This window comes from Myotis myotis, unplaced genomic scaffold, assembly GCF_014108235.1.
Source record: "Myotis myotis isolate mMyoMyo1 unplaced genomic scaffold, mMyoMyo1.p scaffold_m19_p_8, whole genome shotgun sequence".
Lineage (NCBI taxonomy): Eukaryota > Metazoa > Chordata > Mammalia > Chiroptera > Vespertilionidae > Myotis > Myotis myotis.
In genome coordinates this window covers 25,412,959-25,427,039 of record NW_023416390.1, presented here as the reverse complement: position 1 = coordinate 25,427,039, position 14,081 = coordinate 25,412,959, and the positions used below count along the sequence as shown (strand labels likewise).

General features: G+C 38.6%; 1 protein-coding gene across 7 annotated transcripts in view; it reads right to left on the bottom strand.

The window, feature by feature from the left end:
* Positions 1-14,081, bottom strand: part of ACSL3 (acyl-CoA synthetase long chain family member 3) — a 51,834-nt gene that overhangs the window by 25,170 nt on the left and 12,583 nt on the right. For 5 of the 7 annotated variants that reach the window (XR_004969609.1, XR_004969611.1, XR_004969610.1 and 2 more), the window contains exon 2: positions 4,192-4,609. Coding sequence is in view for 4 of the 7 variants with exons in the window: in XM_036320784.1 (XP_036176677.1) it covers positions 4,192-4,569 (378 nt within the window). In the remaining 3 variants the exon portion in view is untranslated. Of the gene's footprint in view, positions 1-4,191; positions 4,610-5,822; positions 5,927-12,065; positions 12,087-14,081 lie in introns of those variants that run through there. The other 2 variants (XM_036320785.1, XM_036320786.1) reach the window with 2 other exon arrangements.

Here is a 14,081-nt window from a genome sequence, read left to right as displayed (position 1 = left end):
GGTGCACAAACTTGTGCACATTAAAAGGAAATTAATTAGCCCTAACCGGTTTGGCTCAGCGGATAGAGCATCAGACTGCGGACTCAAGGGTCCCAGGTTCAATTCCGGTCAAGGGCATGTACCTGGGTTGCAGGCACATCCCCAGTAGGGAGTGTGCAGGAGGCAGCTGATTGATGTTTCTCTCTCATCGATGCTTCTAACTCTCTAACCCTCTCCCTTCCTCTCTGTAAAAAATCAATAAAATATATTTAAATAAATAAACAAAAATAAAAGGAAATTAGAAGAAATATTTTAATGTCACTATTCGCCCTTTCTCTACAATAGAAGTGTCAACCAAATTCACGATCAACAATGACAGATCGAAACATGTGTGCGATTGGCACCAGCGAGAGCTTTATATGTATCGCACATGTGCGAGTCAACTTAGCCTTTTATAGATATAGAATAAACTTGCGTAATTAGACCTGCTTTCTGATTTAGCTAAACCTTTTCCAGCCCAATGAAGCACCCCAACTTCTCTTTCAGGTAATTGTCAGCAACACAGCAGTAAATAACACGAAGCATATTATTATTGTAGATCATGCAAGGAGAACAAAGGGTAAAATATTTAACTGCAGCAGTGTTTGATTATATTCTGCACAGTGACAAAACCTGAAATCATTTTCAAGGTCCACCATTTCTTACTTCTTTTCAGTCGAGTCCAGTTTCTAAACTTTCTAAATCTCCGTTTTCTGGCTAATAAAAATAGGATTCTACCAAGTCTCCTGTCTACCTACTCCAGGGCTTCTGTGAGGATCAAATGGGATGAGGCACAGGAAAATGCTTCACCGACATTTGGTTAAAGTGTAAAATGTTCGTACCTGGCTATAAAGCAAGTCGTGTTCCTGGGCTGAAGAAATTGCAAGGGGGCTAGTCGGTAGGGACAGGAAGCCAGGCGTTGCTACGTGATGACATTACCTGGCACCCACAGCCACCGTTTCTGTGGGTCGCATTTTGCGCCACGGGGTCTCGGCAATGTTGGCTGCAATTTGGTGGGCTGTCGCTCTGAGTTGGTGGCAGGGCCTGTGTCCCACTTGGGGGAAGCTGAGTGTTGCTTTGTTGGCACCGTGTCCGCGGTGCCATTTCTTTGTAAATGGCCAGTGCGCGTCACAGCAGCTCCTGCATTGAGCATATGCCCCCTGGTGGTCAGTGTGTGCCATAGCAACCGGTTGGGCAGTCAGAGGGACACAGCATATTAGCCTTTTATATATATAGATTATGGGAAGGGAGGCAGAGAAAGTACAAATATTCAAACAATCTGGATGGTTGGTAATCATTATGGTGATGATAATGAGGAAGGCAGACAATTTTTACTAATGTTTGCTAGATGCTAAGTGTACTGCAAGAATTAGCTTACTCAACTCTTACACTAACTCTAGACATAGCTACTATTATTATCCCTATTTTACATATGAGAGGACTGAGGCACAGAGAAAATATTAACTTCCTCAAAATCACAAGCTATTAGTAAAAGGATGAGAATCTGACCCAGGCAACCTCATCCGAGGACCCAAGTACTAAATCACACTGTTTTGCCTGCACTAGAGAAGGGACCTGGGATGTGACTGGGTAGAGGGAAGGTGAGCTGCTCATAGAAGACTGCCTCAGCTGCTGTGTGAGTGGATTAGTATAGGGATTAGAATAATTTATTTTTGTTTTCTTTTGAGATAAGAGAGCCTCATTATTAGCATTATCAAATATCTAATCTCATGTTCCTGAACAAAGCACAAGGCCAGTTTTAAAGAGGGGGGAGGGCTGTGAGCAGGGGGAAAACCAGACTCCTGCCTTTTTTCCCTTGAGCCATTTGGTCCAGATAGCACCTTCAACAAAGGGGCTGACAGAGGGGAAAAAGTATGGAAAGATGAACCAAGAGTTCTGGTCGGGGAGAGTAATGTAATAACCAAACCACAAACCCTGACCAAGAGATGAACCACTGCATAGATTAATTACAATGTTAATGTCCTATAACTCAGAAAATGAGTATCATGCACTATGTAAACAGGGTAAAAAATGTGACTGCAGCAAGAAATGAGACAGAAGTAGGCATTGAGGATGAGGAAGAGAAAGCAAAGTCAACCCCAAGAACAAAAATAAGGACTTCTGTTATCTTTTTGGATAATTTAGAGGGAATGTCATAGTGAAATCTCTCTGTAAGCACTCTAATTATATAATTCCTTGTTTTCTTCTCTCTAATGTGTATAAAATATAAGAAAAAAATGTAGTGTTGTTGGTGGTTAGATCACCATGTCTGAACAGCCTTGTGCTCTTTTCTGTTATTTGCAACTTTGTTCTATTTCAGATACATGTACTTTAGAGATGCTCTACAGACCAACAGTTAGTTTCACAGTTCTTCATTTCAAAATATGCTGAAACAATGCACTTGGTGCTGGGGAGGCTGCAATCAGGAGATGCTGACACATTCCAGGTGCTTAGCTCTGTGACAGCTTCATAAAACCATATGACATTTAAAGTGTAAGACAACAGTCCTGAAAGAGCTTGCCAAGCCTCTGCTTCTTTGCTTCTGTCTTTCTACTTGTGCCCCCTAGAAAAAGGCCTGTCTTGGTGACACTGATGCCCACCTTATTGTGGGCATAGTTAGAGCAGAATCATCACACTGCCTGCTTTCTTCCACTTACCTCCCTCCTTGTAGCTCAAATACTTTTAGGATAAGATGGAAACAAAGCTTCAGATCATTAGTTGGAAATAAAGGTGGAATATCTTTGCTTCAAACATATCAGATTAATTCAAACACTCTAGGGCTAATTCCCAAAGCTCAGCCCCCCAAAACGGAGAGGAAACATTTAGATATTGCTACCTCATTAGCTCTCTTCTCCTAATTAAAGATTGTCTTCAAATATGGAAACTATGAAATGAAGGCACACTTCATCAAAAAATACGTCTGCACTCCCTGCTTGCAAGTACTGAGTAGAAGCCACATGGCCTACACAACTCCACTCTTACATCAGCTGTAAATGGCCGTCCCCTTTTCACTGTTCCTGCTGCAATACAATGGGTGCATGTAGGAGACGAAGAGGGAGAGAAAAGCCTAGCTTGTTTAACGTGCAGTGGAAACACCCACTGTCCAGTCTGTAGACCTGCCCACAGCTGCCACTCAGACCAACAGAAAGCAGCCTTAGGATAGCACCCTTTCCCACTGAGGAAGGCTAACAGAAAATATCTGCCTCATCTACTATCTACAAAACCTCAAAATTAATTCACTTTCTAATGAGCCTAATTTCAAACAAGGAAATATAATAGGATTTCTGTACCAGAGTTGATTTAAAGACTTCTGGAAAAGTTTGGAATCGCAAATAAAGCAAGACAGCCTGGCTTCACCCCTTGCTAGGTTACTCAACCTATCTGTGCCTCCCTGTTGTCATCTAAAGTCTGATAACACTAACTCATAGAGCTATTATAAGTTTTACCTAGGTTGATATATGTAAAGCTCTTACAACAGCCTTGCTCAAAGAAATGCTGATAAATACCAGCCATGATCATTATCTCCATATTGCAAATAAAGAAACTGAGGCAAATTTGCTAAATGAGTTTTCCAAAGTCATATAGCTAGTAAGTGAAAAAGCTGAGATTTAAACCTGTACTCTGGATCTAGAATCCAGATTCTTAACCACTATGTTATACTGCCTCTAGGATGTCGTATCCCCTGCTTCAAATCAATAATAGCAGGTTCTTCTCTATTTGTGGAAAGAAATTCTTAAAATCCATGCAACTGCCACAACCCAAGGACAAGACATGTTAAGTGTCCAATGGAAGCTGCGTTCAAATCAGGTGGCACAGACACCAGGTACCATCCTAAAACCTAGAGCAATCTCAAGCACACACAGGTGCTTCTGGAACTGCCAGGATTTTAGGGTTTCATACCCAAAACTGCCCTAGACATTCTATCCCAAACCTTGGTGCAGGTGCAGAAGTGCCCCACACCAGCAAGAGTTCTTAATGTCTTAGTGAAAAGTCAAGACAAATCGGTGCTGGCGACTACAAAGAGTTTAGAACACAGTCTAGCCCCCTTCCTACCCTGTTTCTCCTGCCATGTCAGCAAATCCAATAGAAGTAGGCCAGCCTTGTCCCTTGCCACCACTTCTAAAAGTTCATCTTATGCAGAGAAAATTCAAAGGCAACGAAAGATCACCTTACCTTTTTAAAAATTTTTCCATTTGGTTGTATTTCATCTTCCTCATTTAAAACTTCACGTGTTCCCAAGAGTCTTTTGTCCTTAAATTTGTTTTTTGCATACATAAAAACTTTATCTAGTGTATCACAGCCAGGGTATAATACTGAGGCCAAGCCATCCACACTGTTAACAGATCTGTATGCAGACTCAGGTTTTGAATTTACAGGCTTTGCTTTAATTTGGTTTGATTTTTCTTGTCTTGACTCAGACAAAAAATAATATGGAATGTATGTTAAAATAGTATAAAGTGATATGATAAAATGTATTAAATATAAAAGAATGGGGTGGATAGTCTGTTTTAGCTTCATGGTTGATGGTTTTGAAGATACGTGGTTATTCATAAGTGCTCAAAATGTAGAAGTAACAGATTTCCGTAAGAATCTAGAAGGAAGAGAAAGAAATTAGTTCAAATTCATTTTAAATAACTTTAAAGAAAAATTCTTCATATTAATAGGCAAATTATTTTTCCCCCCCATAAAGCAGCAGCTAGTGCACTGGCAGCAGACAAGTCCTACCCATGCTTGATATCTGTGAGACTCATCTGTACTGTATCTACTAACAATGGAGTTGCCACAGAAAAGTTTTCACACCATTCTGTAAAAATGCAGCTTTTCCAAACTAACCCCCAGTATCCACAAACATTTCCCAGTGGCCAGGAGGGAGCAAGCCAGAAGACCTACAAATGAATTGGAGACCAAAATTGTACCCATTTCCTGTTCTTTAGTCTCTTTACATTAGGATGGCAGCACTTTGCATATTCACCATAGCCTCCTCTCCTGGCCCAGAGGAACTCCTGTTAGTCTCTGCATTCTTTCCCAAGGAGCTCCCACTCTCTCACTCTAGGCAGCAAAAAGCAACTGGAGTTCGCAAACATGAAATTCACTTCCCATAGTGGTTGGTTCTAGATACTTTTCAATTTAGACAGGTTAAGCTGTGAAGCAAGAAGGCAGTAAACTTTGGTCATTTTATGCATTGCATTCATCAGATTTACTGAGATGCTACTCTAAGTACAAGGAATGCAACAGTGAACAGAAGTCTTGGTCCCTTTCCTCATGAATCCTACACAGTCATTAGGAGAGGTAGATCGATATACTGTATGTTGCATCCAGGATCGGCTGTGCCTTCTGCGGAGCAACAGGATGCACACTATAGAAAAGATCAACTTATCTGAAATAGGCCTGCCAAGTTATTAAACAAATAAACAAGCAAACACCACCACCACAAGAAGCTGCAGAAAAGGGGAGGAGGGAATAAGAATTCAGAATCAGAATTCAAAATTGCTATAAAGCATGTAAAATAGCCAGTTTAAGTCAAAGTTACACGACATGCAAATAAACAGGAAAGTGTGATCCATATACACATATGGGGAAAGCAGTCAACAAATCGTCCTTCAGAGGGCCCAAATGTCTGATTTTTGCAGAAAAAAAACATCAGAACAGCTATTATAATAAATATGTTCAAAGAACGAAAGGACATGGTGCTTAAAAAATTAAAAGTCTAACTCTGCAGTTTTACAAGACAAGGACACCTCCAAATCTGCCCACGCACAGCTGGTGAGAAGCCAAGACTCCCAACTGACCAAAGCTCTGCTCACCATGCGGCGTTGTTTCCTGACAACGTATTGAGTAGTACTTTGGAGAATGAGTCCAGAGAACCTGGGGTTTTGCCATAAAGGGTATGAGGAATCACTGAAGGTTTCTGTAAAGGAAATGGCACAATGAAAACAAAGGTCCTCCCTGACCAGTTTGGCTCAGTGGATAGAGCGTTGGCCTGCGGGCTGAAGGGTCCCAGGTTCGATTCTGATCAAGGGCATGTACTTTGGTTGCGGGCACATCCCCAGTAGGGGGTGTGCAGGAGGCAGCTGATCGATGTTTCTAACACTCTACCCCTCTCCCTTCCTCTCTGTGAAAAAAAAACAAAAAAAAAAGGTCCTGCCACTTCCAGGCATCAGAGCTGCAAAGAACAGATGCACCTTAGGCATCCAGGAGAATGATGTTATCTCATGAAATTTACATTTTGTATGTTTGCATTTTGAATTATAAAATAATCTTGTGATAAAAAAAAAACACCATCTTTATCTACAGATGACATGATTGTAACGTATAGAAAATTCTAGGGGACTTCTGGTCAAGATGGCAAAGTAGAGATGCATAATGAACTACTTCAGGGTAAAAATCTCATGTCTGTAATTTTATATCACAACATTTCAGTTAAAGAATGTAAATCAAATATGGCAAAATATTAATGCTTATTTAACTTAAATGGTGAGTATATGGAGACTCAATATACTACTCTCTCTACTTTTCTGTATGGTTGTCTTTATAATAAAAAAGGTTTTAAAATGCCCCCCCCCCAAATAAAAAGAAAATCCTAAGTAACCCACTAAAAAACTAATACAACAAAGAGTTCAGCAAAGGTTGTAGGATGTAAGATGAGTATACAAAAATTAATTGTATTTCTGTGCACTAGCAATGAACATTCAGAATATGAAGTTAAGAAAAGAATTACATTTACAATACTTAGAATTAGATATAACAAAAAGCACAGAATTTGTTTAAAGATACTAAAGACGTAAATAAATAGAAAAACATCCTGTTTAAGGATCGTAAGACTATATTGTTAAAATGGCTACATTCCTCAAATTGTTGTAGATTCAACACAACCCTTATCAAAATCTTTGCTAGCCTTTATACAGAAATCTGTAAACTAATCCTGAAATTCACATGGAAATTCAAAATAGCCTGAAGAGTCAAAATTTAATCTTGAAAAAGGACAAAGCTGAATTCAAAACTTACTATAAAGCAGTAATAATCAAGACAGTCTGGCACTAGCAAAAGAATATAAGTCAATGGAATAGAACTGAGGGTCCAAAATAAACCCTTATATCATGAACAATCGAGTTGCAACAACATGACAAGATAAATAGTGAAAGAACAGTCTTTTCAACAGATGGTGCTTAAACAACTGGATAGCTAGATGTAAAACAACAAAGATAGACCCCTATCTTATCCATACAGAAAATTAACTCAAAATAGATCATATAAGACCTAAAACTATAAAACTAAGTACTGATCACTACTAAGTGTAAACACCTCAGGAAGAGTACAGTGAAAGGTAGAGGCTAGTTCTGCAATTTTCTGAGTCTTCTTAAACCAAATAGCAACTTATGATCTTAAAGGCTGAGGGGAAAGAGGAGAGAAAATGGAGATTTTGAAGAGATAACACTACAAAATTTGAAAGAGCACCAAAAGCAGGAGGTGCTCAAGAAACAATCAGCCACCCCAGTAGAACAGGGCGGGGATGAGGAGGAAATGAGAGCAGGTATGTAAGGCCCCAAATTGTAAAGGTCAAATTGTTATGGCCTCTGAGGCTGGGGAAGGAACTTAGTTTGTATTCCAGTGTACACAAATGCATAGTTTTAGAAAGTAAGTATATACAGAGGATAGCTAACCTGAAGGTAGCGGAAACTGGAGGCAAGGAAATTAGATTTAAAAATAGCTGAGATAATCCTTTCCTCCTAGATCAGGAGGCCAGGGTGGTGTGACATGAAGCCAGCAGCTGCGATCAATGCCCACTGCCTGATGGCCCAGAAGATGGCAATGGTGGCAGCTGTTCCTCCAGCCCTTCCCAACAACTGGAATCTTTCTGCTTAATTTAGTGAAGATCTTCTGTTCTGAAGGAAATAGTCACGAATTAGCACAGCAGCAGTGAAAGACTGGAAAATCTGTTCATCTTTTCCTTCATGTTCCCAATCTAGTTAAGAAGGCCTCCTCCATCCCAGGCTGAACGTATGGTTGTGGGGAGCCACTACAGTGTTTTGGACAGGTTCAAGTCTTGGACTGATGAGAGGGCACAGTCCTCTCATTGCCACGTGCAAGTCCCAGCTTGGAGGACAGGGCCCTCCCAGCACAATTATAGCCAACAGCTGTGTTGTGAGCTTGAACCTATGGTCGGAACACATGGCCCCACGTGCCTGAGTAATATGGGCTTGATAGAGTTCAGATGCATGTAATTTAGTAGGATCGAAACCCACATCTTGACCATGCCCTTACTTTGTCTCGTGGAATCTGGCTATAAAATAAAGACACGGCTTGTAGTCCATGGCGCTGTCTCTCCAACCGGGAGCAGCATCCCACCCAGACACAGCTCATTCTCTTGTCTGTCTTTTCTCCATCCTTCACTGCCCACTCTCAGGGTCACTGGGCCAGGCTGAGATGGCATGGCACATAAGCCACCCGGGGGCTGAGTATGCCATGGCCGTGCCGGCTTGCCACATATGGTCACCTATATTTTTCATAGTATTTGCATAATTTTTACATTTAGATCTTCAGTCAATATAGAGTTTACTTATCTATATTGTGTAAGGGAGAAAGCTAACCTTTTCTTTCAGATGAACTGCCTGAAGCCATTTATTCAATAAGCCACCCTTTTCTCAGTTAGCCAAAATGTCACCTTCAGTAAATTCCCACTTACACTTGGATCTGTTTCTGGACACTATTCCATTTCTCGGATCTGTCAACTGCTTTGCTAACACCATACTATTCCAAATGTAGTACATTTGCAGCGGTGTGTCAACCAATTGTATCAGAATTACATTAGAGAATCTTTAAAACAATGATTCCTCAGATATGTCTCGCTCCTTCCTCACCTCACAAAACTCTAGTGGTAGCATGTTTTTAAATGGCATGAATGTAATTTTTATGTACACTAATGCTTGAGAACTTACTGCTTTAAATATCTGGTAAGACCCTCATTATCATTATTCTTCAAAATGTTCCTATTAATTCTTACAGGCTATTCTTCCACATAAATTTTAAAGTTAACATTTCTGCAATGAAACCATTTGAAAAATCCAAAGGAAAACAAGACTCAGAAAAAAAATAACACATGATAAAATATGTGGAGCTCCTAAAAATTAAACAAACCAGGCAACAAGCAGAAAGGAAAACTGGGCAAAGAATTATGTACAGAGAGGCCAAAAAAGAAGAAATGCAGATGGCTAATACATATAGACAATATGTTCTCCTTAACTCGCAACTGAGATTAAAATGAAGCCATACCAATTTTCATCCAACAGTTTCACAAGTATGCAAAAGACTGCAATGTCCGAAGTCCACTGAAACAACCTAGCAGTATTTAAAACACACACAGCCTTGGCAAGTGTGGTTCAGTTGGTTGAGCATCAAGCCATGCACCACAAGGTCACCAGTTCTGTTCTGGTCAGGGCACGTGCCCAGTTTGCATGCTAGATTCTTGGTAGGGGGGGTGCAGGAGGCAGTTGATTGATGTTTCTCTCTCACATATTTTTCTCTCTCTCTCTGACCCTCTCCCTTCCTCTCTTTCTAAAAAAAATAAAAATAAAAATAACACAATAAAAACATTTTAAGTGTATTCATAAACTTAACAATACAAAGAATGCTATTGCTTACTTTTTAGTTGTCATTAGAAATTAAAGTTTCTAAGGGTTAAAAATTCTAATAAATATAGAATGTGTTTTCAGTGAAAGTTTTAATACAAGCAAATGCATTTTTAAGAAAATTAAAATGGTTTGCCCTAAAAAGAAAAAAAAGTTCTTCTGAATAAGATGAAACAAACTAAAAGGGACAAGTTGTAGAAGGTTTGTGGAAAGGAAATCTTGGGAAAAAAATTTTATGGGTGGTCAGTAAGATTTAAATAAATTTAAGTAAATAAGTGAATTTAAATATCAAAAATAGCTGATACATAATTGGAGTTTAGTTCTTTCTCTGTTAAAAGGACAAAGTTTCCCTGTATGCTTTTTAATAAGAATTCATAAAGAAAAAGCAAAGGTTTTGCTTTATTAAAATCATTTCCTGTGCTCTATTATCATCAGGTTTTTTATTGTTTATGTAAACCAAGTCTTAATATTAAAGGATCTAAATTTTACTTACAACTATTTAACTTCCTGTATTTGCCTGTGAAGTCTTTGTCACCATGATTAAGTAGATAACTAAATATTGTTTCACAGCCTATGATCCTATTTGACGAGTTTTAAAACTCCTGGTGTTTTTGGTAAACTTCCTATACATACAAAATTAAACTGTCTTTTTCTTTTTGTTAATCATAACTCGAAGATATCTTTTTTCCATTGATTTTTAGAGAGTGGAAGGGAGGGGGAGAGACAGAGAGAAACATCAGTGTGAGAGACACATCCCTTGGTTGTCTCCCACATGCACCCTGACCAAGGCAGCAACCAAGGATTTGCCCTTGACCACTAGAATGAACCAGTGACACTTCAGTCTGTGGGACAATGCTCTAATCACTGAGCAACCAGATAAGGCTAAAATGTCTTTTTTTTATTTAAGTTTTTTTATTGTTTAATGTATTACATAAGTCTCCTTTTCCCCCCCATTGATCTCTCCCCGGCCATCCCCAACCCCCAGCACATGCCCTCAACTCCCCCCACCCCACCCCGTGTCCACTGGTTGTGCTCATATGCATGCATACAAGTCCTTTGGTTGATCTTTTACCCCCTCACCAACCCCCCACCACCACCCGCCTTCCTGCATTGAACTTTTTCTTAAGCTGAAAATAACTTTGAAATTTTTTCAGAAAGATCCCTGAGAACTTTCAAAGGACATCTCTCTCTTTATAAAAGGAGGAAATAAAATTAATTAGATCTATTTGATATGCTAAATTACACAAAAACTTCTGTCTAATAAGAAATAATTATATTGTACTTATATGCACATATTGTTAAAATGAATTTTCCAGAAATTATATAAAATTCTAAAGAATCTACAATGTCCTGTTTTCACTTGTAATACTAGTTATCTGAAAATACTGTGTTGTAGAAAAAAAAGCACATTTCTTTGCCAACTGCAATGTAATCAGAGATCTTTAACCATGTCATCTTAAGCCTGTCATTTACAGAGTCGTCATATTACTCATACTTTTTTGCAGAGATTCATGAAGAGGACTCTGATACTCCAAAATACAGGTTTCTGATAAGTTTTAAGATCATACCTTTGAACTGGGTGAAAATTTACAGAACTCTATGAAAAACTGGATTCATAAAACTTCTAACAGTAAGATTAAGACCAATAAAGCTTAATAACAAGACAATGAATCTCTGAGGATTATAATTTTATGAGTTTTTATTTGAAATAGTACTGGTTCTTTAATCTTTCATATTCCAGATAGAAGGAAACCTTTTCTCTTAAGCTACCTATGACTTAGAGCAACCTGGTAAATTATATCTTTGTAAGCAGAATTGAAACATTTATCTTTTTCTCCCCACTTGATCCCACCAGAATCTGGAAACTCTCAGTGAGTATTATTTTCATTGCAATATTGTTATTTGCCTAAGTTCAACATAATACAGTGGATCTCACTCTCCCTTATACTAAAGGAAAAACAAAGGATTTCTTTTCCTTTCTAAAACCCTATTAACAAATCTTTAACAACCTTGAAGATTTCAACACTGACCACTCAACAGTCACTTCTCTATGAATGAAATTAGACTGTACAGCTGAAAATCAAGATCATTAATGCATGTAAGTACTTTCTCTACACAACAAATAACAAGGTCAAAAAATTCTGGACCAGAACATCAGTTAAAGACATTATTAGAGAACTGAGTCATAGCACCATCTGGATTAGATAAATTTTCAGTTCACAACTAGAAAATTTGATGAAAAAATAATAGTTTGGTCTTTTTCTTTTTAAGAAAGCTATTAAACTTGTATTTATTCTAACTTCAGAAAATAAAATTTTGGCCCTAAGGACATATATTGGGAGGGAGAAAGGGAAGAAAAGGAAAACCAGAAAGTCTTTGCCATGGATATATTTAGATTAAGAATTGAAAAGCAGCCCTAACCAGTTTGGCTCAGTGGATAGAGTGCCGGCTTGTGAACTGAAGGGTCCCAGGTTCCATTCCGGTCAAGGGCATGTACCTCGGTTGCTGGCATATACCCAGTAGGGAGTGTGCAGGAGGCAGATGATCGATGTTTCTCTCTCATCGATTTTCTGACTCTCTATCCCTCTCACTTTCTCTCTATAAAAAAAAAAAAAAAAAAAAAAAGTCAATAAAATATATATATATTATTTTTTAAAAAAGAACTGAAAAGCAACTGAATAGAACCAACTATCTTTCCATAATCTTCAGTTATCTACTGTAAGCTTTTTTAATCCTTTTATTATAATAACAATAGGACTCTTGAAAAGTTTTCTTGAACCACAAATACAATCCCCACGACTTCCATATTCCATAACCCTGATCCATTTTTTTAAAACCTCACCCGAATATATGTCCATTGATTTTGAGAGAGAGAGGAAGGGGGAAGGGGGTGGGGAGACAGAAACAGAGAGAGAAACAAACATTGATGTGAGAGAGCAACACCAATAGGCCACCTCCTATGAACACCCTATCCAAATGGAACCCACATCCTAGATATGTGCCCTGACTGGGAATTGAACCTGCAATCTTTTGGTGCATGCGATGACACTCCAATCAACTGAGCCACCCAGCCAGGAGCAGACACTTTTTTTTTTTTAATCTACATTTATTCCATCTTCCCTTTCCAGATAAAGTCTAAGCCAGATGTTCTTAAAACAACAACAAAAACTAGGTCTTGGCACAAAATCGAATATGAAACAGAAAATGGGTCAAGAAAACTTATACACTTTCAGGTTGACACAGAACAGGAATTATAACACACACATGCTCATGCATACACAGACACTAGTCTCTGCTACTAATTACTGTGAGACCTAATACAAGTAACTAAATCTTAATTTGCTCACCATTAATGTTGATGGAATTCAGTTAAATCTCTTTTTAAGACTATATTCTACTGATGCCTAGGACTCCCAAATCAATTTGTAGTAGTGGCAATCATCAACAATGAAGATTTAAATAACCCTAAGAACCCATTTCTTTCTTCAATAGAAGGTACTTTTTTCCACATACACAAATTTTGAGGGAGGGAGGAAAAGTTCCCCCGCTTTAAAAAAAAAAAAAAGCAAAAACCACTCTATGAGATTTCTAAGGTCCATTTCAAAAGTTCATTTTCCAGCTGACCAGATGGTCACCATAGAGGGTGAATGAACGATGGGTGCAAAAGGCTGGGTGAAGCCTTGACTTCCTTTCCATTTTGAATCATTGTCAATGTACTATCTTAACAACAATAAACATACTTTTTAACATACAGTCTAAAAACACTATGGGTGATCTTTCACAGACTTATCCAAGAAAGATGAAATGGGTTCAGATCTGGGTTGGGTTTCCCGACAAATAAAGAACTAACTGCTTCAAACAGAAGCGCGCACGTGCGCACGCACACACACACGTTTTAATGCAGTAGGCAAATCTAGTTTCTTATCTTCATCCTGACCTCTGGATCTATCCTGCCCACACAACTGAAAGGACAAGAGCCGTACCCCAGAAAAAGAAACTGCCAGATGGTGCTTCCTCAAGTAGACAAATGTGTGAAGACTAAGGTCGTCCATTAAAAAGCATCTAGGTACACTTTTACACACCAAAATTTCCCTTCGCTCTTAGGACTACCAGACTTAACAAATAAAAATACAAGATGCCTAGTTAAATTTGAATTTCAGATAAACAATGAACAAACGTTAAAGTATATGTATCCCATGCAGTATTTGACATTTACTCATATACTGAAAAATTACTTGATGTTCACTGGAATTCAGATTTAAATGAGTGCCTTGTATTTTATATATGGTAAACCTATTCCCATGTCCAGTCCACCACCACATGTGAGATGTAATTAGGATGACCAACCATTCCAATTTGCCTGGGACTGAGGAGTTTTCCTAGGACACAGAATTTTCAGCATTAAAACCAGGAAAGTCCCAGGCAAACGGGGATGAG